This window comes from Mus caroli, unplaced genomic scaffold (assembly GCF_978045245.1).
Source record: "Mus caroli unplaced genomic scaffold, Mus_caroli_1 scaffold_12, whole genome shotgun sequence".
Taxonomy (NCBI): Eukaryota; Metazoa; Chordata; class Mammalia; order Rodentia; family Muridae; genus Mus; species Mus caroli.
In genome coordinates, this window is record NW_028227267.1 from 18,804,754 (window position 1) to 18,831,007 (window position 26,254).

A 26,254-nucleotide genomic window follows, 5' to 3' on the forward strand; every position below is an offset into this window, starting at 1 on the left:
TGCAGCATGTAGGTGTGTCAGTGGATACCGACGGGTAGGGGCTAGGATGAGCTACCCCTTCCCCTGTGCTGGCAAACCCTGAGCCATGCCCACAGGAAGGCAGACCTGCCATTCCAGTAGAGTATTTCTAAGGGTATTGTTCCCAGAGGTAGCTCTCAGGACAGGAGCAGAAAGCTAGGGTGACTTCCTAGCCTGCCCCATCCTTGGGAATCTGATTGTATATGATTCTCTCAGGCCTGAGGGAAGGGAATGGCTTCTCCTTGGCACCCACGGTTACCTCTGCCATCTCCAGGAATAGGAAGATACTGTGCACGTCATTACAGTTATCTGTGCCGAGATACTTTTCACATTTTCTTAGCAGAGCATCTGGGCATCCAGCAGAGAGGGCTTCTCAGTTCCTCTCCTCCCTGCTTGGCGCCAGAATTAAAGGACCCTGGAAAGACTGGTCTCTGAGCCCTCAAAGTGCAGTCCCTCCAGTCACAGCCACCTGGGTTACGTCTAGGGTAGAAGGATCTCTCTATGGTAATTCAGCGTCTCACCTTGAGTCCTCTTACCACCAGGCACAAGGAGGAACAACACCCGTGTGACCTTATCTTAAAACTGACTCAAGCTCCTGATTGCAGGTTGAGGTCAGAGGTTACCGGCTACCTCCACAGCTTCCATGATAAGCTGACACAGTAGGTGTTGTTAGAGCTCTTCAGAGTCCAGAAGGGACTTTCCTGCCCATGCCGCCCTCTCTCCCCAGAAAAGGAGGTATTGTCATGGACTAATGGAGCGTGTGGAGCCAGGGAGTTTGGGCTGTCAGCAAGAGTGAAAGCTCTCTAGCTTTCTCACTTCTCATACTGAGTCTCCCACACCATCAGGAGACCCTTGCAAGCCATATCTCCTATTCCCTGAAACTGTCCCAAAGAATTGGAAATCCAGATAACAGAATTTTTATTGGAGTCTGGGACTTGGTTAGGAACCCATGTATTAAGGAGAGGATGACCCCAAAAGATCATACTCATGACACTATCCACCATGACCCCAAAAGATCATACTCATGACACTATCCACCATGACCCCAAAAGATCATACTCATGACACTATCCACCATGACCCCAAAAGATCATACTCATGACACTATCCAATATGGCCCATGTGGATGCCCTGGCCTGTTCACAGCAAGGGCAAATTTAGGGTCTGAACCCCAAGAGTCTGATGGGCTCTGGGGTGGTCCTCTCCATTCAAGAATGGGCTGAAATAGTGGCTTGCAATAAATTTAAGAGAAAGTAAATAGGAGCTGGGATGTGGCTCACTGGTAGAGCACTCATTCATTCCTAGCATGCTCAAGTTTGAGTCCCAACACTGCGCATATACAAACTCAAATTATTCCATGATCTCAGGACCCTGGCTACCTTTGTTGTGACAGCATGGGACACAGAAGCCTAGCACTCAGTCTGTGAAGAAAACCATAGAATGAGGTGGGTGGCCTTGAGCCCAGGCTGACATTGGTAAGGCAGCTAGAAGCATACTTCTGTGTGTGTGGTTTTAAAAAGATGTGTTTGTTTGTTTGTTTGTTTGTTTTATATAAGTACACAGTAGTTGTCTTCAGACACACCAGAAGAGGGTGTCAGATCTCACTACGGATGGTTGTGAGCCACCATGTGGGTGCTGGGATTTGAACTCAGGACCTTTAGGAGAACAGTCAGTGCTCTTACCTGCTGAGCCATCTCTCCAGCTCTGTAAGCCCACTTCTTTCCAACTAAGAACTTGCTGAGCCAAAGGAAAGCTGCCTGTGACAGTTGCCCAAAGCTAGCCTGAGCTAGGGCCATATATAGAACCAAGTCTGGGGGCAGTCAGAATGGTGTCAGTTGGTGCCATGGGGTTCAGTGGATGAAAAAAGCCTCCTCAGAGAAGAGTCCAGGAATGTTTCCCTGAGGGCTTTGGAACCTAGTGGGTCTCCCTATCCCAGCCTTCGGTCCAGAGTTCCATGGTCTCTTCCACTCTTGCTTTGGAGGAAGAATGTGCATTTATACAACCATCTACCTTGCAGCCAAGCTCAGCCTGGAACATCCAGGTTTGCCTGAGCTGTACATGACAGCTGGTACCTGCTCGTGCTCTGAACGGCTGTTGGCCTCCAGCCTGGCTGGTTCTATCCTTCTGTGCCTTAAGGTGTCTGCCACAGCCTTGGAAGGTATTGCTCCTCCCCCATCCAGCCCAGGGCCATTCCCTGTGGCCTCTGGGAGGTTCAGGTTTCTACCCACCAGGTGGGCAGTTCCCCTCATTCCCCCCAAACAGCAGCTCAGCTCACAACACTGCCCTGTTCCTGCCACCTGGACCCCCAGGTGCCATCTGCCACCTTGTTTCAGACAGCAGGTAGGCGATCTCAGGGCAAGGGCAAGAAGAAACCATGTAGACCTAGGATTGAAAGGCCTGAGGCTCCAAGCATAGTGCAGCCAGTAGCCCACCTGCTCCCTGGCATCTGCATTTCCTCTGCCTCTCTGTAGCTCATAAATGCAGGCATGAGGATGGATGTACCAAAGAGCACCCCCACCCTCCCATGGGTCCCCATCCTCACCTCTTACTGTATGACTGTGGAGTCCCTCTGGACATCTCTGGATCTGAGTGCCAGACCAGTTCTTAGACTGTTCAGCAGGGGCATCTTGCGTCTCTCTCAGCTTATTCATCTGCTGCCTTCCTGCTGCCCCCGGTGCCTGTGCTTCTGAGACAAGGGTGTCTTTGAACCACCTTCCCCCACATTGGGCTGCACCAGTTAATTTCATCTTCCTCGGGCTCAGACATAAACCCTCCCTCCCCCACCCCTGCACTTCTTGGATTTAACAAGCCTGCTGGAAAACAATAGTGATTTCCACATCGATCATAAACAGAAGTGATTACCATACAATTATGGCCTGAACCATCAGCCTGGATGCAATCACAGAGCCGTGTTGTAAATCGGAAGACAATTGCCAGCAGAATTACCCCCAAATTGGTTTAAGTGGCAACAAAGGAGTGTTGGCATTTTGGGGAGGGGTGTGAGAATCCTGGTGGTCTTGGAAGCAGAGGGTCTCCCGATGGGGTGCTCCCCAGTGCCTTCTTGGAAATTAAGGGCGCATAGCTACCCGTCATTTTTTCTACACTGTTTTCTCCTCTTCAACTGCTGCTCCTTGACTGTGTCGGCACAACTTGTTGTAAACTTGTTTATACCAATGTGTGAGTGCCTAAGTATTCCTTGAACCTGGGACACTGTAAAGAGGTGGACCTTGCGCGAGGGAGCAATCTGGGAGCCTACTCACCTGTAACCCCTCCTCCCAGCATCCTTTTCAACTGTAACTCACCAGGTCAGCTTCTCTGTCTAGGCTCTTCTGACCTGACACTTCACCACTTCCTTCCTTCTCTTTCCCTAGCCCAGTAGTGGACTCTCAGGCCTCTCCCATACATACCCCGTCTAGGGCAGCCATTCTGGCTTGCAGGCAGCCTCAGTAGTCCAAGCCTGCTCCTTTCTAGTGTGGTTTGTGAGAAGTCTCTGACAGCAGGGATGCCTTTAGGTCTAAGTCTCTCTGTGTGTGTGTGTGTGTGTGTGTGTATGTGTGTACTATTAATCTCCAGTTCTGTATGTGTGCCCGTGTGTCTCTGTCTCTGTCTCTCTCTCCCCTCCCTCCCTCCCTGGTATCAGACTGCATTTAAGTTCCTAACAAGAACAGTCTGCCTGTGGTTGGTAGACTCAGGTTGTGCCAGGTGGAGCAAAATCCACCTTGGCAGTGACTGCTTGGCACGTCTTGTCCGATGCTCACAGGAGGGTTCAAGAATACTTGTTACTTGTGCCTGGGTGTATGATTCTAAAAGCTGCCAGATGAGGTGGGTTGGCCAAGGCCATACCGTCCATCTGTGGGGATTGAGGTCATCAGACAGACATTCTATAGCTTGTCCCTAGTTGCCATCTCTCCAGGCCTGAGGGCACACAGTGATCTTTGTCTGGTACTTGACCTGTGAATGACCTTAGACAGTTCTCAATGGTGAATAAACACTTGCTCTTTTATATCCGTTTGACTCCAGTATTGTGGAGGAATAGTGTGGCTTCCTCCAGGGGCAGCCTGAGGGTCAGAGTCAGGCCCAGACTTAACCAAAGCCACTTTGAGCCCCACCTACCCACCAGATAGCAGAGCTGGGCTCACTGGTGTCTGGGAAGCCAGAGGCAGCATATCTTCCATGCTAAGCCTCAGGATGGAGTCCCATCTGTACCTGGTACAACTAAACATTATGGTGGCTTCTCCAGCTCTGTCCTAAACTGCCAGGGCTACAGCAGGCCTAGGGTAGAGGGAGGCAGCCACCACCAGCTTTGCTGTGGCATGGGAAGGCTGGCTGTGTAGCCTCTCTGTACAGAACAGGTAGCCTCTAGTCCTGCTGACTTTCTCCTAAAGTGCCAGGGGTCCAATTGGTGGGAAGACAGGGCTCAAAGCCACAGAGACCCAGACCAGGGTTCCACCTTCACCATGGTGTGTGGCTTGTACCATCTTTACCTCTGAACCACAGCTTGGATTTAAGTAGGGGAGTATCCCACCTTGTTCGATTATAATGACCCAGTAGTAGGAGTGCCTGTTCCAGGCTCTTCAAATGATGAATAGCCATCTCTGGCCTGAGATCCAGAAGTGCAGGATCCAGGCTTTGTGAGCATTTGTCTAGGGTCATGTTCTGCACTGGGCACGATGAGGACCGAGCTTGCTCTTCACAACAGCTGCTGGATCTATGCTAGGCAACAGGAGGCAGGGGCCCTAGGTGAATTCAGTGAATTAAGCTTAAATGAGACTTAAGCTCAGCTCCCCTTGCAGGGCCATGGGTGAAGTACTCCACAGCCACGTGTGACCCTGCCTCTTGGTTGTGGGCAGCATAGATCTATCTAGAACATTTCTCCAGTTGGGGAAATTCCATGGCAGTGCTGGGCTATGCTCTTGAACCGTTTCCCAAGTGTGACACTCGAGGACAGGGTGGTCTCAGATGGAGGCAGGCTGGGACACAGGCAGGTACGCCAGACGCACTCTGCCCTTTCACCAGTGTAGACCCTTCTCCTGCCATGCCACTTCCATGGGCTCACTGAAGGCAAAGCCTGCATTCTCTTCCTGGGTAATGTGAGGTGGGTAGGTGTTGAACCAATGTCGGATGAATGAATGAGTAGACGCCACCTGACGCAAGGCTGGGACAAACTTGACTCTCCTCCGGATGGAATTAGCATGGGGTGGGTAGAGTCGGCCACTGAGGAGTGATGGATGGCCCTTCTCTCAAGATAAATGTGGCAGTCAAGGTAATCGGATCGTGTGTGACGGTCTAATTTGTAGGCGAGGGTAGGAAGCGCCCTGCCGCCCATATTAGTTTAATCAAATGCCCGGTATCTAAGTGGCTGGACCCAGATGATGGATGACAAGAGATTCGTTAAATGCCGTTGCCCTGTCGAGTCAAGCTTCCCGAAGCCTCACCAGACTCCTGAGCTCCTCAGTTTGTTTCTTCTTGCTTGGTTTTATCTGTGTGGAGCAGGGAAGTGAGGCCTGGGCTCTTTCTGTCCTGGGTTCTCATGGAGGCTGAAGAGGAGGCCAGAAGGAGCTGACATGGAGTCTCCTCATGAGAAGTCGACTCTTCCCAGAAGTCTGAGTCATTGGACATTCTTGGGGAGTCAAGCTGTTCATCTTGGGCTTCTCTCTTCTGCCTCTAGATGCTCTCTCCTTTATTTCAGCCAGCTGGCCTTTACATTTCCTCCTTCCCTCCCTCCCTTCCTTCCTCCCTCCCTCTTTCCTCTCTTTGTTTTTATACTGCTAGCTGTCCTGGAACTTGCCACATAGACCAGGTTGTCTTAGAACTCCCAGAGATCCCCCTGCCTCTGCCTCCCCAGTGCTGAGTGAGGCTAAAGGTGTGTGCCAGCACACTGAGCTCCTATTTACTTTCCTAATGGGACATTTCAGGGCTAGTTTTTCTCCATGTTGTATGGCAGCTGGTCAGCTTCCCGTTAGTGGTGGAACCTTCCCCAAGAGCCTTCTGTAGCCCTTAGATGATGGAGTCTTCCTGTCTCATCATCTGGACAATGTAGAGTGTGTGTGTGTGTGTGTGTGTGTGTGTGTGACTCTTGTTCCCACTACTCTAATTGTATGCATGCATGGCCTCTTCAGAAGGACAACAGGGAGGTGGATCAGGTATTGGGAGAACTGTGGAGCCAGCTCCCTCTCCCTGCCTGTGTGAACGTCTGCTCTACAAAGAGATATATCTATGTACTTTGTACATAAGTAATTTTTCTCCTTCAAAGAGTATAGAACCCCCTGCCATTTGCTCTTGCTGGTTGTCCTTTGGCAAGTCTCTCAGTGTCTCTGGAGGCCAGGAGACTAGACTTAGTGATCACCGATTCCCAGCACTGTCAGGACGGCAAAGAAAAGGGGGTGTTCTGATTTGTCTAGCATATGCAGCTGACCTTCTGAGGACACAATGCCTGTACGAGCTGGCTCTTTTAAGGTCAGAGAAAGAAGCCGTTTCATCCTCAGGTTCTCCCTCAGCCCGGGATCCCAGGAGAGTCCAAACTGTGAAGTCTGGCTCCAGCCTGCTGACCACCATCCGTGATCCTGTGGCCTTGCTGGGTTGCCCATTGTCTAGCCAGGCCAGCCCCTCAGGCCTCAAGCTCGCCCTGTCGGTGCCCGCTCAGCCTGGCCAGCTGGCCGTCCAACCCCAGCCCCTCCTGTCACTGTGCTTTCGCCTCAAGCTCCATTAATTTTCATGGCCTCCATCAGAGGCAGAAGGCAAAAGCTGTTTCCTGCAGAGAGAGAGAACAGGAGCTGGAGGGGTGGAGGGAGGGTTGTGTGGAGTGCTGTGTGATGATTGAACACTGCAGAGGCCTAAACAAATGACAGTCGCCTCCTCCAGAGGCTCTGAAGAGAAACCAGGAGCTGGGACTGACTGCACAGCAGATGGCCAGGCTGCTGTCTGCCTTGTGCCTGCCCTCCCTCCCCCATCACATCCTGCCTTACCTGGGGCCCGGCTCCTTCGATCCCACAGCTGACTCAGCCCTATGGCCACAGGATGCAGAGTCCTCAGCTCCACTCAGCCAGCCCACCAGCTGTTGATGGTGGCCCAGAGAGCTGCTGGGGACAGACCCAGGTCCCCAAATACAACACCTTCAATCAGAGGACTCCAGAGGCAGAGTCACTGGAATAGAGTCTGACCCGAATCAAGTTTTCCACCTGTAGCTCTTCCATCATGCCACTAGAACACCTGTGTAGACAGAAAAGGTCACCTGTAGGTGAGGCAGGTGCATAGCCCACCTGGGCCTTGCTCCCAAAACTGGCATAAAACCAGGGCTCCACCCACTCCTGTCTCCAGCCCAGGATTCTTCTTCTGAGAGAGTGTGTGTGAGGTTGAAGAAGCTCTGCAGCCCAAGGTGGAAAGGTAACCCAAAGAGGGGTTACAGAGCTGGTCCTGAGAGCGCCTGAACATTAAGTCAGTGAATAGGAGAAAGGAGAGAGAGCCTCTCACATCCATTCCTGAAGTCCTTGAGAGCATTTCATGCTGCCGGGCCCAACAGTGCTTCTCAGAGTGAGACTGGACAGCGTCACCATCACCATAACCTGATGGAAATGCAGATTCGTCAGCTCTGTCCTGCTGCATCCGAGATCCCACAGTTACGGGAGTCTAGGACTTGTAACCAGCCTTCCAGACGATTCTAAGGATTGCACTAGAAGAATGTCTGGCCAGGAAATCCAGATGGTTCAGTCTTGCTCTGGGATTTCCTGTCCGGGACATACGGGACATACTGAGTGTTACATACTGGCCAGGGGTAGCCAGGAAGCCCCACCCCTGGTGTCAAAAGAATTACTTTCACTGCAATGAGATGACAGGATGTTTTAAAGAAGTCCATAGAGAATTATATCAAGTTTAAAAAGTAAAACAATAACAACAACAAAAATCTCTGTGCCTTCACCACCCCTTGGTGTGCCATCCAGAGTCTCTGGGAGTTGCTTCAGGTGGTATCAGTCTAAAACCAAGAGTGTCTATGACATTCTAGAACATGTTCTGGAATGTTTCTCCAGGGTGTGAAAGGGACCCCCTGTGGTTTAGGGAAAAAAAATCCAGTGGCATAAAGAGGTCAATCAGCTGTTTTCCTGCTGCAGACTGTTAACCTACCAGCCCCGATGGGCACCTGGAGAGGAGGTGGTCACAGCCAGACACAGATAGTCCCTCACCCACTATCTCCATTAGGCTTTTTCGGAAGAGGCACGGAATAGCCAGTCAGGGAAGGCGTAGAAATGAAACTGTGCTCTCATTTGTTGAGTAGAAGACAGCCACAACCACGTAGCTCTGCGTGGAGAACTCACTTGAAGACTGGGCAGGAAGGAACCTCTAACCACCCCTGCTTGCCATGTTTGGAGCCCCTGGACTGAGAGGTCTTCTAAAGAAGAACAGCTGTGTGTCCCAGAGTGACTGCAGCTGACTCCATAGCCCAGAGTTGGACGGAGGAGGCCCTGTCTGCATTTTGCACGAGGATCCTGAAAGTCTGAAAATGTAACCGGTTAGGCATCTGGTGGGGGGATGGTGGGCGAGGTGAGGGGTCAGAGGCCTAAAGACAGAGGGCAGATAGGACAGAGTCTGGCCAGTAGGTGTTCCCTGAGTGTGCTCGAACCCCGTAGTGAAGGGTGTGGGGCACTCTTGAGTGCTGCCTCTCCATCCTTGCCACACCTGTCACCATGTCCCACGCCCCTTGAGTTTTGAGAACTGCTTGGATTGTTCCTTTGTTGATACAAGTTTGCTGTGGGGCAATCATCTCACCAAGACTTAGTCATCCCAGAGAGCCTCTATGTTGGTGTCATGAGCTCTGCCATTTGAGGGGCCTGGGAGTGGTCACCAGCTGCTTGCTGGTTCCCCTAGGATTGGATACAGTGTACAGCTGGGTTGCTCAGCACATAAAGGTGTGATCTACTGTCATCTGGCTGTCGGTGTGGTGAGAATTGGGGATTCTGTACTATCTAAGGAAGAAGTGGGGCACACTCCAGCCTCTTACCTGGAGGAACCAGACCGTGAGTTTCGCTGACATGTCTCAGAGGTTCCCCAGGGACAAAGAGATTTCCATAGGACTTCCTTGCCCCCCCCCCCAATTCCCTAAGTTTGAACAGAGGGTAGTGGTGTTTTAGCCTGTAGGAGAGAGCATGTTCAGGAAGGAAAATGGATCTTGAGGCTGTCCCTGCTGCAGCTCCACGATCAATAAAGTCTGTGTGTCTGTGTGTGTGTGTGTGGGGGGGGGTGTCTTCTCACCTTAGGGACTCAGGCCAATGCGAGAGCATTCTGGTCTCTCAGACCATCTGACTACATCCCTTTTACTACCGTTGCCACCTCTGGGCTATCCTTGGAATTTTCAGGTGTTCCTTAGGACAAGAAGGAGTTGCAGGGGCAGGTGGGGAGTCCTCAAATAGCCCAGTGTGTGTCCTTGAGCACCAAGGAGTTCTGCCCTGGTGGAATCCATGTCTTCCCAGGCTGTGGAGAGAAGGTTGTTTTGGGCGTAGGTCCAAGGCTCTAAATGGAAGACTATAGTTACCTCCCTCGTCCCTCCTCCCCTCCCCATCCCCTCAGAGCTGCTTACTTTGTTTCTGTGGCTGCACATTGTGGTAGTGGGGGTTAAACCCAGAGCCCTATGCTAGGCAAAAGTTCTACCACTGAGCTACCATCCCCAGCACTTGGATTACTGTTATTGTACTGTTATTGTTTTGTTTTTCAGATAAGGTCTTGTGTGGACCAGGCTGGCCTCAAACTCAAGAGAAACTGGCCTGCTTCTGCCACTGCCTCCTGAGGGTTGGGACTAAAGGCCTGTTGTCATTTGTGTTTTATTTTTTACGTTTCTATGTTTGTGTGTGGAGATCAAAGGACAGCTTGTGGGAACCATTTCTCTCCTCCCACCATTTGGGTCCTGGGATTTGAACTCAAGGTTTTTAGGCTTGGCACCAAGCATGATCACCCACTGAGCCTTCTCACTGGTCCCCCATGCTTTGTTCATAAAGCTCTTTCGTCTCCTACTGTAATGGTCTGCAATCCCTAGCCAGCAAATGGCCATCCCTAAAGCCTAAGAAGACAAAGGTCACGACCTGCCCCACACTGAGCAGTGGCCTGAGTCGGGCTCCTGACTTCTCCTGGGTAGGAGCTGGAGCTGTCCACCCACAGGAGGATCTATGGGAAGACCAGGGAGCCACTACTCCAAGAGGGACATCTCCAGAAGTGGCTCTCTGTCAGCTGTACTGAGCCAGCTTGCCAGCTTACTTCCCAAGCCTGTCCTCGGGTCCACAGTACTTTGAGAGGACACTTTGTAGAGATGAAACCATCCTAAGGGTAGGGCATTCTCTTCCTGATGAACATACACCCTTGACTTGGCACTTCAGTCTTAGCATCTGAGCCTGAGCTATATAGGCTGGCCTGATGGTAATGGGAAATGGGCAGGGAACTTTTCAGACTGGGTTCTTCTGAGGCCCCCAGAGGCTCAACTCTTGGAATCTTCTTGAGTCTCCTCTTGCTCAGCCCCGGACAGCCTCCGCAAGGCAAGGAACAGCCAAACCGGTTTGGGAATCAGGCTTGCAGGCTCCAAGGTTCCTCAGAGTTCAGTTCCCAGGGTGTGTTCACACGCCTTGAGACTCCAGCTTCTGTCACCCATAGAGCCCTTGGGAAGAGGGAGTGTTCTGGAGGCAGGGGTGGGGTGGGAGGAGTAGCCTGAAGCTACTCCAGGCTGGGTCACTCCATAGGATCCTTTAAGCACACACACACTGTCCCAGCCTGAGGAGCAGTTAGGGGACTCGTGTGTGTCCCAGGCAGGCTGTACACCAGACCTGACCAGTCCTGGCCTGTGGGGGCCTAAGCTTCTATAAGAATGAGGGATAAATGGAAGGGTTCCCAGCCAGTGTGTCAGCAGGCAGCTTCTGCCGTCTTGCCTCTCACACCACACAGTGCCGGGGTTGGCAGAGCAGGGAACAGAAGGTGAGAGCAATCTGGGAAAACCAGAAGCTCAGACCAACACCTTACTGAGAAAGGCCTGGCGAGAGTGTGGCAATTCCTCAGGAGAGCTTCCTCCACAGAAAACTAGGGGCTTTTGTCAGCACCACCAAAGTCTAGCTCCCTGTGACCACCAAGAAGTCCTGACCCCCTGTTGCTAAGGCTGCCAAGCTCTTCCCACCTCCCCACACACCCTCCTGAACTTAGAAAGGGACAAAAGCCGCTCTCAGCCACACAGGTATTGAGCTCAGCTCAGATGAGAAACTAGGATGGTACTTCAGTGTCTCCTAGTGACGGGTTTGATGTCCCAGATGAGGAACATAAAAGGAAAGTCCTATGTACCAGTGGCAGGGCCATTATCCTGATCTTCTGAATCTACCCACACCCCTTGCCCCCTTCCTCCAATACAGTATAGCCCTTAGGCAGACCTCGAGGCATGGGAGTCAAACTGAGAGTGTGAAGTAGCTGGGAAGAGGGGGAGGAAGCACCGTGGCCGGCAGATCTTCCCCATCCACTGCAGCAGGGTGAGTAGGGTCAGAATGGCCACCCTTCCTGTAGACAAATGTGCCTGTAGAACCTAAGGCTGCTTTACCGGATCAGTGACTCAGAGCTACCTGCCCCAGCCCAAGACTAGAATCTCCTCTCATGGTCACGGGCTTCCTTTGTGGGTTCCTCCCAAGGCAGAGGGTGGGACCATTCCTCCATTGCTGGGGCCCCCCTGCAGAGGCCAGCAGGAAGCAGCCTGTCAGCTCCAGAGGAGGAAGCCAAGAGACAGCTCTGCAGACGTTTCAGTTCCTCAGGACACGAGTCCAACCGTCCGACTCTTACAAGGGAGCCGTGCCATGAGAGCAGGAGGCACAGTAGAGTAAATGCCAAGAACCTTTCAGAGATGGTCTGTGTGGCCAGGCCCTCCTGTGCTCAGTGCCCCAACAGAGGGTGAGCCTCAATAGGCTGGCACAAGAGATGAGGGGGGAGTAGGTAGAGATCAAGGTGAAATGTGGGTTGGAGGTCAGCCTTGTAGAGAAGCACTGGATGTGGCCACTGTTGGGTGCCAGAGATAACACTGCCCATCCCAGGGAGCATCAAACATAAAGGTGCCAAGTGGACAGCTTTGAGCATCTGTGTACGTTTATGTGATTCTCCTAGAGTGGGAAAGAGACCCACAAGGGACCAGGTTCATTTTCTGTTTGTCAGATGTCTCAGCCTTGGAAGGCCTACAGAGGAAGGCAACAGGGAAAACCAGAGAATTTATCCTGCAGGATACTCCACTTGTTAGAATCTGAATTTGTTTAATGTTGACCTGAGGTGGGAGGAGATCTGATGCTTCTCCCGTGAGCTTCCACAGTTAAGCCTGGTCTATTGCCTCGAGAATCCTCAGATCATTGTCTGTAAACAAGAGGAGTTTTGCTGTCTCACCATTTTACACACAGAATGAAGGGGTGAGCCGAGGCCTGTGAATCGTTCTAGAGTGGCCAGCCCAGGCTAGAGACTCCCTGCCACCTGGTTTTGGGACCAAGACTTTGTGCTTGGGAGATGAAAGAGGAGAAGGTGAGAGTGTGATCTGGCCCCACCTAGAGGGATAAGAGGTGGCCTTTCCTCTGTGGGTACCACATAGTGGATGTACAGACACCGTCAACACTGGTGCCAGGACATGAGCAGATGACATGAAGGTGGCAGCTGTCCTTAAGTCACCTACGCTGTTGTTTCTGTAAGAGGCTTATATTTATAAAGTCTCATTAGCCTGTGGCTATGCATGGCATGAAATGTGTCAGTGGACTCCGTGATAGGTTTTATCTGGTGACAGTGCCATGGAGACTGGCTTGCAGTCTGGGAGGGGCCTTGCCCCAGCTCTACAGCCTGGCTTTCAGATGGAGTGCTTGATGACTGACCGTCTCCCATATTCCCATGTACCGAGCTATTTCTGTCTCTGCCGCACTGCAACCTGTTAGTCATGTGTTGGCTGCCTAGTTCTTACTAAATGCTGTGCCGAGTGCTAGGACTATGCAAGGGGCCGCTCCAGTCTCATGTCTAACCCCTGGGTAGCCTGTCTCCTGGCCCCATTTGCTTCCATTCAGCTTATCCTGTCTATCCAAAGCAGGGTGGGTTGGTGACAGGCACGTTGGGAGACAGACATATGATGGGTGGGCCTGCTCTGATGCATTGCAGAGTTTGTAGTAAAGAAGGTGTAAGGAGAGCAAGCTGCTGAAACGATCAACACGCCATGGTGGTACATATTCTTGAGATAGGTAGGTGTGCTTGGGGGACTGGAGTGGCCATGTTGGTAGCTTTCTGACTCACCAGGAAGTGCCTAACTCATCCTGCTGCTGTGTCATTGTCCCCTGTGCACCTGAAATGCGTGACTGAGCTATTTATTGGAGGAATGGCCCTTCCTTGCATTCTTTCCTTCCTAGGATGTGTGAAGGAGGAATCCCTTGTGTCTTGACGGTCTCTTCCTGGCTACTTCAGAGTCCATCCTTGGTGGCCTGAGGGACTCAGAAGCCACCCCTCCTATCTCTACTGCCCCTGCCACACACACACCCTTCTCCCCTGGTGTCTTCTAGCCGTGGAAATGTTTTGTGCTCCTCAAAGTCTCCTTGTCTCACTCTGCATTCCTTGCTTACAGCAGGGTGGACAAAAAGCCTGTGTTTGTCTCTTACCTCCCTGCTCTCCGATCACCTCCAGACTGCTCCTTAGGCTCCTCCCTGCATCTGGTCCTTCCCAGTTCCTGGATCTTAAAGCACTGTGCAGCCTGGGCCTGTATCTAAACCTTGCCAGGATGCCCAGAGATCTGGCTCCCTCTGGTTTATTTGCTCCTTTTCAAGCTCAAGCCCAACCCAGCCTAGTGAGGCTCAACCTTTCCTATGACCCCGTGTACTCGCTGTCTTAGATGCTGAGACCCAGCCTCTGTTCCCCTGGACCCCAACTGGATCCTATCCTCATTGGCCCCCAAAAGCTGATCTCTGAAGCTCCAAACAATGCCAGGTGTCCAGGTGGTTCCCCAAATTAGAGCCTTGCTGCTTCTGCCTCCTCTGATCTCCTCTGGGAGGTGCAGAAAAAGAAGCAGATATGGGGCCTGTCCCTGCCCCTAGGGGAGGCACACCTAGGGTGGGTCAGGAGCTCAGTGCCTTAGGGCTCTGCATTCCAGCCTTGGGGCCTCTCGCGTTCCCCTCCTTGCCCTAAAGGACACTGTGATGGTACCTGTTTGTGAGAGTAGTTGCTAGAAAGATCTTGAAGAGGTAGATGTGGGATACCTGGCTCTCTGCATCCCCTCAGACCCACTTCCTGGGACCCAGTCACCAATCCGTGTGTCTTTCCTGTATGCTTTAATTTTCAGTAGTCATGGGCATGCCCTGCTTACTGTTCTCCCCCCGTACCACTGGTGTAGAGGAACCTAGCTATGTCCTTAGAGACACAGGGGAGCAACAGCTGAAGAGGCACAGCTGCACCTGGATATAGGAAATGGCCCTTCTCTTCCTGTCCTTCCTCTGCCCCTTGGCAGCTCAGGGAAGAAGGGAGGAACAGGGCCGAATGCAGAGCCGGTACTGAGTGAGCAGGTGGCGTCATCCTCTGCCCCAAGGCCTCCGTCTATCCACACGTCTTCTCCCATGTGTGTCTGGAGCTCATAGCCACCCAGGACATTGGCTCTGCACTCTGCTCTGAGATCAGAAGTAGACAGACACAGCAAGGCCTCAGAGCCTTCCTTATTGTAGCTCTGGCAACTCTGGGGCCAACACTAGTCACCCGATGAGCGTGCCATGGGTCCTCAGTCTTCCTGCACTTCAGAGGGCTGACTCAGACCACCCTCGCAGCTGCCCTGGGACCTTGTTTAGGTGTCACTGAAAGAACCTAGTGGGGAAACCCCCACTCAATTCCCGTTCGGCATGCACCCAAGAATCACGAGCAGACGGCCATCTTCATGTAAAAGCATGAGGTAGTTTAATGACGGAGCTCCGGGCCGACACATTTCTCCCACAGGAGACAGAGGTGTTGACCACATGGTGGAGCCATAATGGCGGAGCTCTGGGTTGAAACGTATCTCACGTAGGAGACAGTGGTTTTGACCCCGAGGCTTGGAAGCTAGGGACTTTTATAGAAAAGGGGTGGGGCTGGGGGAGGAATTGGCGCGGTTTCACATGATTGGTCCATTTAAACATTAACAGACTGTCAGAAGGGTGGGAGATAGGGAGACACAAGGCCAGTCAGGACATGTAACGACGGGCCTGCCCGGGCATGTCCTGGCCTGTTCCGCTATGTTCTCAGCCCCAGGTTTGGGCTATTTGACATACATTATATGAATCACAGGTCTCAAGTTTTATTTCCTTTCATCACCTAGTGGCGGTCTAGTTCCTCAGTGTGTTGTCTCCCACTGGTCACATGGTGAGTGCCAGGTTTCTGGGGCCACAATACTACATAGACCCCTCTACCTACAAGCTACTGTTTTAAGCACCTTATATCCTGAAGAGCAGGCATTAGGGTCATACTCATCAACAGATAAAGGTTCAGAGAGTGCCCGTGAGTGCTTAGCTAACAGTCAGGTGGAACTGTTTGGATCCGTGATTGTTCTTGCCCTGAATACAGCTGATCCCTGAATACTGCCAGAGGAGTGTGCACAGAGCGAGTTGCCTCCTCGATTGCTGGCTTATACAAGGGATCTTATCTAGTGCAGGAAGCCCTACACTCAGTAGGTGTTCAGCAGCTCGTTGTCAAATTAATATAGGTGGGTGACCAGACACTTGGCACCTAAGGTGAGAATGAATAGGAAGGGAGCCTAGTAACAAAATGCTAGTTCACTTTTGTGGAGAGTCACACACATGATGGCATATGCCCTTAATCTCAGCAATAAATAGAGGCAGGCAGAACTTGAAGTTCAAGGCCAGCCTGGTCTACATAACATAGTGAGTGCTGGATCATCCAAGCTCATCCAAGCTACACAGTGACACCTGTCCCCAGATGGTCAATGGATCGCCTTTTAAATTATTAACATCTATTTGTATATATATCCGAGTGTGTGTGTGTGTGTGACATGAGGAGGACAGTAGACAATACACAAGAGTCTGTTCTCCTGACAACATGTGGGTCTCAAGGGTGGAACTCAAGCCATCAACCCTTGAGCCATCTTGCCAGCCCTCATTTGATGATCATTTTAGATGTATTGGGTTATGCATCTTTGTATACCATGTTGAGAAGTTTGGAAACAGTTTGAAATCTGGGTTGAGACTTGGAGTAGACAGTTGGACTCCAAAGTGCGTCCCACTGTTTCGTGGTGATATTAGCTAGGACACTTGGTGGAATGTTCTGATGAGCTAGTGAGGAAACTGGCTCCCTCCAGGCTGAGAAGCCAGACTCCCAGGGCGACCCGTCTCAGTGCTTGGGCATGGGTGGTGTAAGGCCTGCTGCTCCAGGTGGGCATAAGGAGGGGGCCTCTAAGGACCGTTCTCCAGGCACTGTAGACAAAAGACAGTTTGTGGCTTGATATGTTCTGCTCTCGAGACAGTCGAACCCTGCCATGGGTCCATCGGGAGAAGAGGAAGCAGTGGGTGCCATTGTGGTCATGCCTCTGAGTGCCAGGTCTTAGATCACAGGCTTCTGTGGACACTGTCCCTAGCTGTAGTCAACTTGGGAGTGAGACTCTTATGATAAGAAGAGGGGCAACAGTGCTGGCTGTCTAGACAGTTGATAGAGCACTTCAGACCTATCTACCACAGAGAGGGGTGTAAGTTAGGACCAGAACTGTCTCTGTTGCCCATCCTGGAGGCAGCCTTACCTGCCGCTGGTACACAGGACAAGCAGGCAAAACTGACCTTCAGGAAGCAGGTAGGCCTTCCCAGATCAAAGTGTGCTTGGTCCCACCAGGCTGGAGCACTCCAGCCCCATGGGCTTCTGCCTGGCCTGTCTGTAAAAGACCCATACTCCCTTTTAGGCTGCAAATTTTCATGTGGTGTTTGTCTCCACATAGCCCCGGTCTGTTCAAGCCTTCGTAGGCATGCACATTGCTCCTGCCCATTTGTGAGGGGCCTGCTGTCAAGCTCTGTGCTCCCCAGGCTTTTAGCCAAGGTAGGGGGAGGAGGGTTCTCTGTGTCACCCCTCTTTCCCGCCTGGTCACAGGATTGTGGCCTTCCAGGCATGAGAAGACACAGTTAACAAACACCTCCTTCCCGTTTCCATTGCCAGTCCTATATACCTTCATTATCTTCCCAGAAACCAGTCCACTTGGGACAGTGAACAACCTTGCCCTTTACCCGTAGGGCAGCCACCGGTAACCAAGGAAAGCCCTAAATCCCACAGCGGCCTGGCTGGTACCCAGAGGGCAGGGCTAAGATAGTGAGGCGTGTCACAAGCAGCCGGTCGGCATCCATCCTTTGTGCTGGCAGCAAGCCTCCTAGAGCTGCAACCCTGTGGGCCTCGTGCTTGGCGTGCAAATGAGCTTCTAGATGCCTGCTCCCCTGTGCAAGAAGCCGAACCAAGGCCCAGAGAAAGAATGGAGCAATCTGAAAACACCTGTTCCTGACCCAGCCTTTCTGGATAGGCAGCTTTCCCTCCTGGCATGCCTGGACACTGGGCACCCACTAGGAGCCTCACTGGCTTCTCAGCAGATGTGTGCCAGAGGCAGGGTCCTCCCTGTGTTGGTGACACTGAGGGCACCCACAGAGAAGGACAGCTACATCAGCATATCCACCGGCCTCTAGGGGAGACACGGGTACTCTCTTGAGGGCTACAGTCCCACTTCCATCCTTGGTCAGGAGCTTTTGGGCACTGGCAAGATGAGCAAGCACCTGGTGGCACGGCCCCAGTAATACCGGTCAGAGCTGTGGGCTGAGAGAGGACCCGTGCAGGGCACCCAGCACTCCTGGTCAGATTGCATTGGGCATATCCCTCCAGTGTTGGCTGTGCTGACTTCAGCTTCCTTATTTAAGCGGGAGGAGGAGTCAGGAGAGGAAGGTCAACTGCGGCTTATCTGCTGAAGGCAGATTTTCCAGAGCAGGGATGCTGACTCGATCTCTGGAAAGTCACTCTGGCTTTGAGTACTGAGTGACAAAAATCCACACCCCTCTTTTTTTTCTTTTATTTTTTTGGTGAAAAAAATATTTTTTAATAGACGTTTTCCTTATTTACATTGCAAGTTTTATCCCCTTTCCTCATTTTCCCTCCAAACCGCCCCCCTCCTACCCCTCACCCCCCCCACCCCCACTCACTAATCCACCCACTCCTGCTTCCCTGCCCTGGCATTCTCCTACACTGGGGCATAGAGCCTTCACAGGTCCAAGGGCCTCTCCTCTCATTGTTGTCCCACAAGGCCATCATCTGCAGCTGGAGCCACACCCCACTTTATCTCCAAGTACTCTGACAAGCCCAGCCTTAACCATGTCCCTTTCCTAAACTTGGCTGTATCCTGAAAGGACCTTAAGGAAACTTTTAGTCCCTAGTGGTGACACTGGGATGAAGAGAGGACAATTCTTTCCCCTTGCATTGGTCACTGTAGACTTGGACTGGAGGCAGAGACTCTTGCACATGCTGCCTTGGCTATCTCTAGTGCAAACACATACATACTCACACCTCACACACACTACCACCCTCTGCTATGGAAACCTTCCATCCTTCCAAGCATTTGAGTGCAATGAGAGTGAGTGCGTGCATGTCTGTCTGTCTGTCTAAGGTTGAAGTGTACTCAACAGGAGAGTTCTGGCTGGGGGTTTCAGAGTCTAGTGAATGCTTCTGGGTCTTCAGCAACTCCAAAAAAGCTCTAAGTTATGTCTACACTTTACAGCTTCTAACACACCCATGGGAGCACTAAATGTCCTGAGTATGGGGTAATGGAGTTCCCTAGAAGCACCTGCTCATACCCTGACCCAAGGCCTCTGTTGGCCTTTTCCCCTCATCTCACCCTTGGCTCCGTCTCTATACTCTTCTCTTCATTGTCAGGACTGTTCTTTGGGGCCTCTCAACCTGGTGGCCATTCCAGCTGGCCCTTGTAGTGGACTCGTGTCACAAATGATTCTGATTTTTCCTTCGAGAGCATTTGGTCCATTTTATAGTTTAAAACACTGAGGCCTACCAGGAAACCTTAGAAATTTCCCAGGAGCAAAACCGGCCTCCTAAACGCCACGTCTGGGAAGGATGCAGAAGGGGGCTCGAGTGTGTCCACTGACCATCTGTCTTTGCTTGCAGCCCTGCTGTCCTCCTGGTGTGAAGAACTTGGCCGCCTGCTGCTGCTGCGACATCAGAAAAGCCGCCAGAACGACCCCCCTGGGAAACTGCCCATGCAGCCCCCCCTCAGCTCCATGAGCTCCATGAAACCCACTCTGTCGCACAGGTGAGCATCCAGGTGCCTTCTGGGAACCTGGGGTCTGGGGGGGCGGGGGGGGCGCGGGGTGGACCTTCTGTGGTGTAATACCTAGGGCTGGGCCTCTGAGAAGCAGTTGGCCTTTAAATCCTCCTAAGTGGCTTTCGTCTTCCCCTCAGTCAGGGATGAGAAGACCAGTTTTTCCCCACCTGTTTTTCCGCACCTTGTCCCTCTAACCAAAGCAGGCATTTAAGCACTCTCAGGGAAACCGAAAGCCAGTCGGGTCTCAGGACACTCCAGGGCATACGGCCTCACCTCAGTGTGGAGCAGAACCAGGCCACGCCCATTATACTGGAACACGTGAAACTGAGCTGGATCTGCCAAAACCCTGATCCTCGGCAGGAACAGGCTTGCTAGGGACTGGCCAGGCTGCTCTGCACCAGCCTCAGAAAAGCACGCGGTGAGACTGGCAATTCCCTGTTAATTATCTCGCAGGCGCCTTGCTGAGCTGATGCTCTGAGTATTCTGTGGGCTGACCCTGCAACAACAGGGCCCGTCATGCTGTCTGCACTCCCCTTGTGGGTCCTCGCTAATGACTGGGGCCTCCGCAGTCGGCTCAGCTCCCATTATTCTGCCTGGCAGAGAGACTCGAAGCCCAGAACATCCTGTAGTCAGTTCTGGACCGCACGGTCCGGGCACTGCCAGAACTCAGTGTCAACCTTGTCCTCTAAATCGAAACCAGAGAGGACCTCAAGCACACATCAAAGCCAGGTGCTCTGCCTGGCCAGGGTGGCCCAACTACGTTTACCTGGCATGGTCAGAAGCATTTCAGAGCATATCAAGGCCTTATACAGCACGCTGACACTGCCCCACTAGGCTCTGCTAACCCAGCCTCTTCCTCCTGTGCCAGCGTTTCCTGAGGGGGTGGCACTTGACCTGGGTAGCTGAATGCAGTGAGCATCATGGGCCCTGCCTACCTTACCTTTCTGAAGACTGCCTCCCCACTCCCTAAGCACTGCAGCAGTAAGAACACCCAGCACATTTGGGAGAGTGGGGGTGCCGCCTTATTTGAGAACCATTCATTGCTCTAGAGAGGTAAACCTGCTTCCTTCTGCCTTCTGTTCCTTATCCCTGGCCAAGCTGTCAGTGAATAGGACTTTGGCCATTGGTCTGATGGTGGTTGACCATTTCCTTGGTGTTTGGAGGCAGACCGAGTCTCACTCAGTGGCACAGGCTGATCTCCAACTCCTGATCCTCCTGCCTCAGCTTTCTAGTGCTAGGATTACAGGTGTGCGAGTGTGTATGTACATGTGTGAGAGCATGTACGTGTGTGTGTGTGTGTGTGTGTGTGTGTGCGCGCGCGTGCGCGTGCGTGGCGCCATCATATTCAGCTGTGTCTTGCTAATTCTGCCCAGCCCCTCAGAGCTTCAGAACCATCTGGACTCTCATCACCCCATTAACATGCTCCTCCCAACTTTCTTGCCTGAGTCATTTCACTGTTGGTGATGGTGATAGACCAGAATAGTGTGGCTTCCCACTAGAGACTTGTCTCAGACTTGCTCGGCTGTGGCTATTCTAGCCCTGGAGGGTGGCAGGTTTTGACCACAGCCAGTTGAGCTGATACGGATTATCTGCCATTAAACAAAGAAAAGCAGTCTCTTTACTTAGAAGCTGACTCTACCAACAGAGGAGGAAGGCTCCTGGGGCAAAATGAGGAGCTGGTGGAGCAGGGTAAAGAGGGAAGCCCGAGCCCTGTGTCTAGGAGCAGAGCAGAGAGAGATGATTGTTGGAGGGCTCCGAAGGTGTTTTGATCATGGAGGATCCAAGGCACCTGCATCCTATAACCTCAATCTAGTTTTGCTTCAAAATACTGTGTGTAAAAGCCACCCAAGGTCCTGCTACTTCTGCTACCATGGCAGGTTCAGGGCCTTGAAGATCCAGCAGGATAACAGACAATGCAGAGCAGGTGTTCTGCAAGCTTACTGACCTAGGGACCATGTCTTCTGTGGTCTCTGATGGCCTTTTCAGAGACAAGCTGGGGAGCTGGGCACTGGCTGGGTATTGATTGGGGTTGAGGCTAATCAGTTGAACTGAGCAATGGTCCCTCTTGGGAGCATAGCAAGGTCACAGAACTTAAGAGGAAACTAACCTGGCCCAGAGTGGGACAGTAAGTTGTCCAAGAACACACAGCTTATAGGGTTGAAGTAGGACACAGGAGAGTGTGTGCAAGGGTTGTGAGGGTAGAGCTATTTGCTGATTGCGAGGGTTCTGAAACAGTCTATGCCCTGCTCTGATCCATGGCTTACCCTAGGTAATTATCATAATCCTGCCACATTATGGTGGAGCAATTGTTGACCCTTCTCCAAACCCAGGATGGTGGAGAGGACACTCAGTAACCAGTGACCAGGAATTGACTTGATTGGCGGCTCCTTGTAACCTTCGTGCATGCCCCTGTGGGAGAAATCTCTCATTTCCAGGGGAATTCTGGAGGTCCCCAGCACCTGTTAAACCCCTAATGTAAATTCCTAAACATAGATAGTGGAAGAAAAAGCAAATATTTACAACTGAGAAACTAATTCTGGGATCTTCAAGAGGGGTTGCTGTCTTTGTGCTAAGGATGGGGTGCATTCTGTACACTGGGAAGTCTGGAGTTTGGTCCCTAGAGGAGCCAGGCATTTAGAGACTCTGGGTCTTCAACTGGAGACTCTGAAGCAGTAGGAAGAAACCAGGGAGCTGGAAGCCCCACCTGAACCCAGAGGTCTGAGGGCCCCTGGGGCCTTTCTGTGGTTCAGAGCACTGTCGTATCCGCTGCAAGCCATGAAGATATGGTGGTGCCACGGTTGGGTGAGGCTACAAGTCGGGGCCCAAGTTCTTTCACCTTAGGCTGTGCTGTGCCTCTAACCAGAGCCCTTGACCTCTCTGAGCTCCTGAGGTCCCAAAAAAGACATGGTGTGCTGCCCACCACCATGAGAGAAATCCAGGGAAGATCCAGGCTGCTCCCAAAGCACTTGATAAGAGTAGCTGTGACCCTGTGATGAGTATGAACTAACTGTAGCTTGTAAAAGTCCTCAGCTTCTGTCTTAGCTTCACCGCTGACCACACCAAGGTCATCTTCCACTTAGCAGGAGCCACAGAAACATCCTACATCCCCCCACCCCCACCGTAACTCCAGGACAGAAGCTGTGTGGTGCCTGGAGGATCTAGCCATTGCCTGGGCAGAAGGACACCTTCAGTGTCCCTGGGGTGATCTGGACTTTATCCCAACAACTTCTGTTTCCTCATCCCAGGTTTTTAATGAGTGGTTTAAAAAGCCATTTGTGATTAGCACATTGTCTCTATGCAAATCGGTGTCGCAAAGCTAATTAAGAGTCTAATAAATCTTGTTTATCTATTAATTTGATTACAATCAAAGCCGCTAGAGCCTCTGAGATCAAGGGTGAGCTCCTGCCTCCTCCAGGGCCAGGGATTTGCTACAATCCAAAGCAAGGCCCCGGTATGCTAGGTGGAGGCATGGCATGGGGCCGTGAGACTGGACACCAGTTTCCTCATCTGTGGGAAGAAAAGTAGAACCAAGTCTGGTTCACAGGGATCCCGAGGGACTTGTATGGCCTCCAAACATTAGCCTGATTTCCTCTTGACCAGCTCTTCCTCCCTTCCCAGCCCCTTCAGAGCAAGCAGGGGGTGGGGGGTTGGGGCAGTGGTAGAGTACTTGTTTTGCATACCCAAGGCCCTGGGTTTGATTGCCAACACTACAGAAAGGGAAACCAAAGGGTACCAAAGATACAGGTTGTATCCCAGCTCAGGAGAGGTGTGTGCAGGAGGGTCAAAAATCCAAGACCAACCTGGGCTACATAGTGAGGCTGTGACTCAAAACAAAAGGAAAAACACTCAAGTTGTATGCCTTGTTATCTTTTGCACAGCTGTACCAGGCTCTGTAGTAGGCTCTTCTTGCCCCCACCCCAGAAAATTATTTTTAACAAGAGAGCAAAAACGGCCACTGAGGTAGGCCAGTGGACAAAGGCGCCTGACAACTACTTTGTTTGATCTCCTGGAACCAACATCATGGAGGGAGAGAACCAACTCCCACAGGTTGTCCTCTGACCTACGCATGTGTGCTGTGGCCTAGTGTTTCTACACACACGCACACACACACACAATTCCCTTTTCTAAGACAGGGTCTTACTGTGTAGCTCTGGCTGACCTGGAACTCATTATGTAAACCAACCTGGCCTCTGAAATTCACCTGCCTCTGCCTCCTGAATGCTGGGACTAAACTTAAGCACCGTCACACCATTTAATTAATTAGTTAATTAATAAGAAAAGCTCAGAGGAGGAGCCTCAGGTCACTAACAGTGCTGATCACTGAGACTCTGGCCAGTGCTTACGCCTCTCCCAAAGGCCTGGGCATGCATTTCCCAGAGCCCTTCCCCCTGACACCTTTTGCCACTCGGTCCCCTCCCACTTCAGTCCCTTTTCCCTGCTGGCACAGGAGCTTGATTTGTCCTTGGTCTCGGCTGCAGAGACAGGGGTGAGAGTCCAGGTAGAGGTGGCACGTCACAGGCCTGATGCTGTGGGTGCCTGTCGAGTCAGAGCCCTTAGAAGGCAATGAGTCACAGTGTGCTGGTGGATGCCACTTCTGTCGTGAGGCCTGGGTCCACCCCTCTTGTGCCTGTCACTTGCTTCTCCAGCATGCATCCAGCAGCCCCCAGGCCCTGTGCACACTAAGTAGATGGCCACCTTTGCTCTGAGACAGGGAACCTATTGGCCAGGCAGTGGAGAGCCCACCTAGGAAATGTTGGCTAGCTTTGTACTCTGTCAGTGGTAGGCAGAACAGGAAAAGGTCGGTTTCCTCCCACAAGGCCCAGCCACGGTGCTGAGGGTAGTAGGGGCCTTGGATACAGTAGCCTGGGAGCCAAGGTGATGAGAGACAGGGGCCCCCCCCTTCCCCCTGGACCTGTCCAGCTGCTTGTTAAAACCTGAATCAAACCTTCACAAGCCAGACCATGGCCTGGAAGGTGGTAAGGAGTTTGTGAAGCAGTTCTGAAGGGTGGGGTGTGGTGGGGGAAAGACAGACTTTTTTGCTTTATTCGGTCACTCGAGATCGGTCACTCGAGAACCTCTGTCCAGCATACTGGAGCTGGGAATCCAGAAGGATAATGGATGGCCAGAGGTCTCCCTTTTCTTCTGTGAAAACACGCTCTGCAGGGTGTCCCAGCCAGGTCCCTTACGCCTTCTGTCGCTCAGCCCCTCCCTTCTTGTCTGGCCACAGTCCTCACTTTCACAAGCAGCATTTAGTCCTCAGTCAGCCACCTGTGCTCCTGGGCCCTGCTCTGTGTGGTCAGCCATGCCATTTCTCTCTCCAGTTTAGCCCTGATATTCCCCTCCTTGGACACCAAGAATACTGAGCCTGCTTCACTCTTATCCTCTTGGAGAACGTGCTGCTCAGACCCCAAGGCCTGTGCTCACACTGTGTTCTTGACTGAGCCTCTTGGTACTGATTCTTAGTCCACAGTGGCCGGTGCGTTGAGAGAACAGTATTTATTCATCTGCACTGTGGTTGTTTTTTTTTTTTTTTTTAAGATTTATTTATTATATGTAAATACACTGTAGCTGTCTTCAGACTCCCCAGAAGAGGGCATCAGATCTCATTACAGATGGTTGTGAGCCACCATGTGGTTGCTGGGATTTGAACTTAGGACCTTTGGAAGAGCAGTCAGTGCTCTTAACTACTGAGCCATCTCCCGCCTGTGTTTTGTGTTGTTTAGTTTGGGTTTAGAGTTTAGGGTTATTGTTTTGTTTTGTTTTTGAGACAGGGCCTCATACAGCCCAGGCTAGACCCAAACTTTCCATGTAGCCAAGGATAACCTTGAACCTCCGATTCTCCCATCTTCTCCCTGAGATAATAGGGTAATTGTAAATATTTCTCTCCAGGCGTGTCTGTGCAGTGATGGAGATCAAAGCATAGGCTTCGTGCATGCTAGGCAGGCACTCTCCCAACCAAGCTACGACCCCGTTTGTCACTGTGTTCTGCTCCCTGGTGCTACTGAGCACCAGGACCCACTCCTGTATTTGGGCAAGGCACGAGGGCATGTGCTCAAAAATGAGAGTACCCCAGGAAGACTTGCAGGGTCAGCTAGTGAGGGATGGGTTCAGGACTAATTTCCAGGTCGGCGGATACCTGACCAGGCAGCAGGGTCCAGAACAGCTTAAGATAGTCGGTTACTCTCTGACCACCATGAACAATGAGAGCACAAGCCACAGTGTTCAGTCATCCCAGCCTAGAAAATACAGGGCTTGCTCAGGAGTGCTTCTCCACGCTCGGGGCCAGTTCAGGGCCTGGCTCCTGGCTAGCTTGTTTATCCCTTGGCCTTTAATCCACTCTGTCCCACAAAACTGCTGGATTCCTCTCACTCCAGGTTCTGGAGTAGAGGCTAGGAAGATAATAATCAAATGTGTAATAAGTGTCATGAAAAATATGTAAAGAACAGGGTGGGCTGCCCCTTTATATTCCGAGAGGTGGGAAGGCTTTCCAAAGAGGCGACTTTCCAGAGAAACAGAAAGGAAGTCAGCACAGACCAGTGGAGGCAGACCCAGGGAAGAGGGTGCCACACGAGATTTTCTGCTGCTCTGGGGCACAGGTACAGTGTTTTACGGCTCTCACTGAGGAAGTAAGGGTGATCTAGAGTGGGGCTAGGGACCCTGGCAGGTCTCGATGCTGTCCATCACTCTGGACCCACACCACCCTGGCTGGCTGGAAGCCTCTCTGAGTGTTCTCTGTAAGCCTGAGACTTACTGAGTAGAGGAGGTAGATAGATCCCTGAGGGCTCCTTGGGAGAGCTCCCTGTATCAGCGGCCCACTGCAGGGCTGGAGTGAGGAGGCTTGGTGAAGGCTCAGGGAAGAGCCGGTGGGATAGATCGTTCTGGAGTGCATCTGGACTTTACCCAGTAAACACTGGAGCCTGATGGTGCTGACTTGTAGGTAAGGGAAGGTTT

The 26,254-nt window shown here is 52.0% G+C and overlaps 1 protein-coding gene across 9 annotated transcripts in view; it reads left to right on the top strand.

The window, feature by feature from the left end:
• The window catches only part of Zmiz1 (zinc finger MIZ-type containing 1), a 207,182-nt gene that overhangs the window by 157,100 nt on the left and 23,828 nt on the right, over nucleotides 1-26,254 (top strand). For all 9 annotated transcript variants that reach the window (XM_085828427.1, XM_029468727.2, XM_021182703.3 and 6 more), the window contains one exon: nucleotides 19,147-19,291. In XM_085828427.1, coding sequence (XP_085684553.1) covers nucleotides 19,147-19,291 — 145 coding nt within the window. The remainder of the gene's footprint in view (nucleotides 1-19,146; nucleotides 19,292-26,254) is intronic.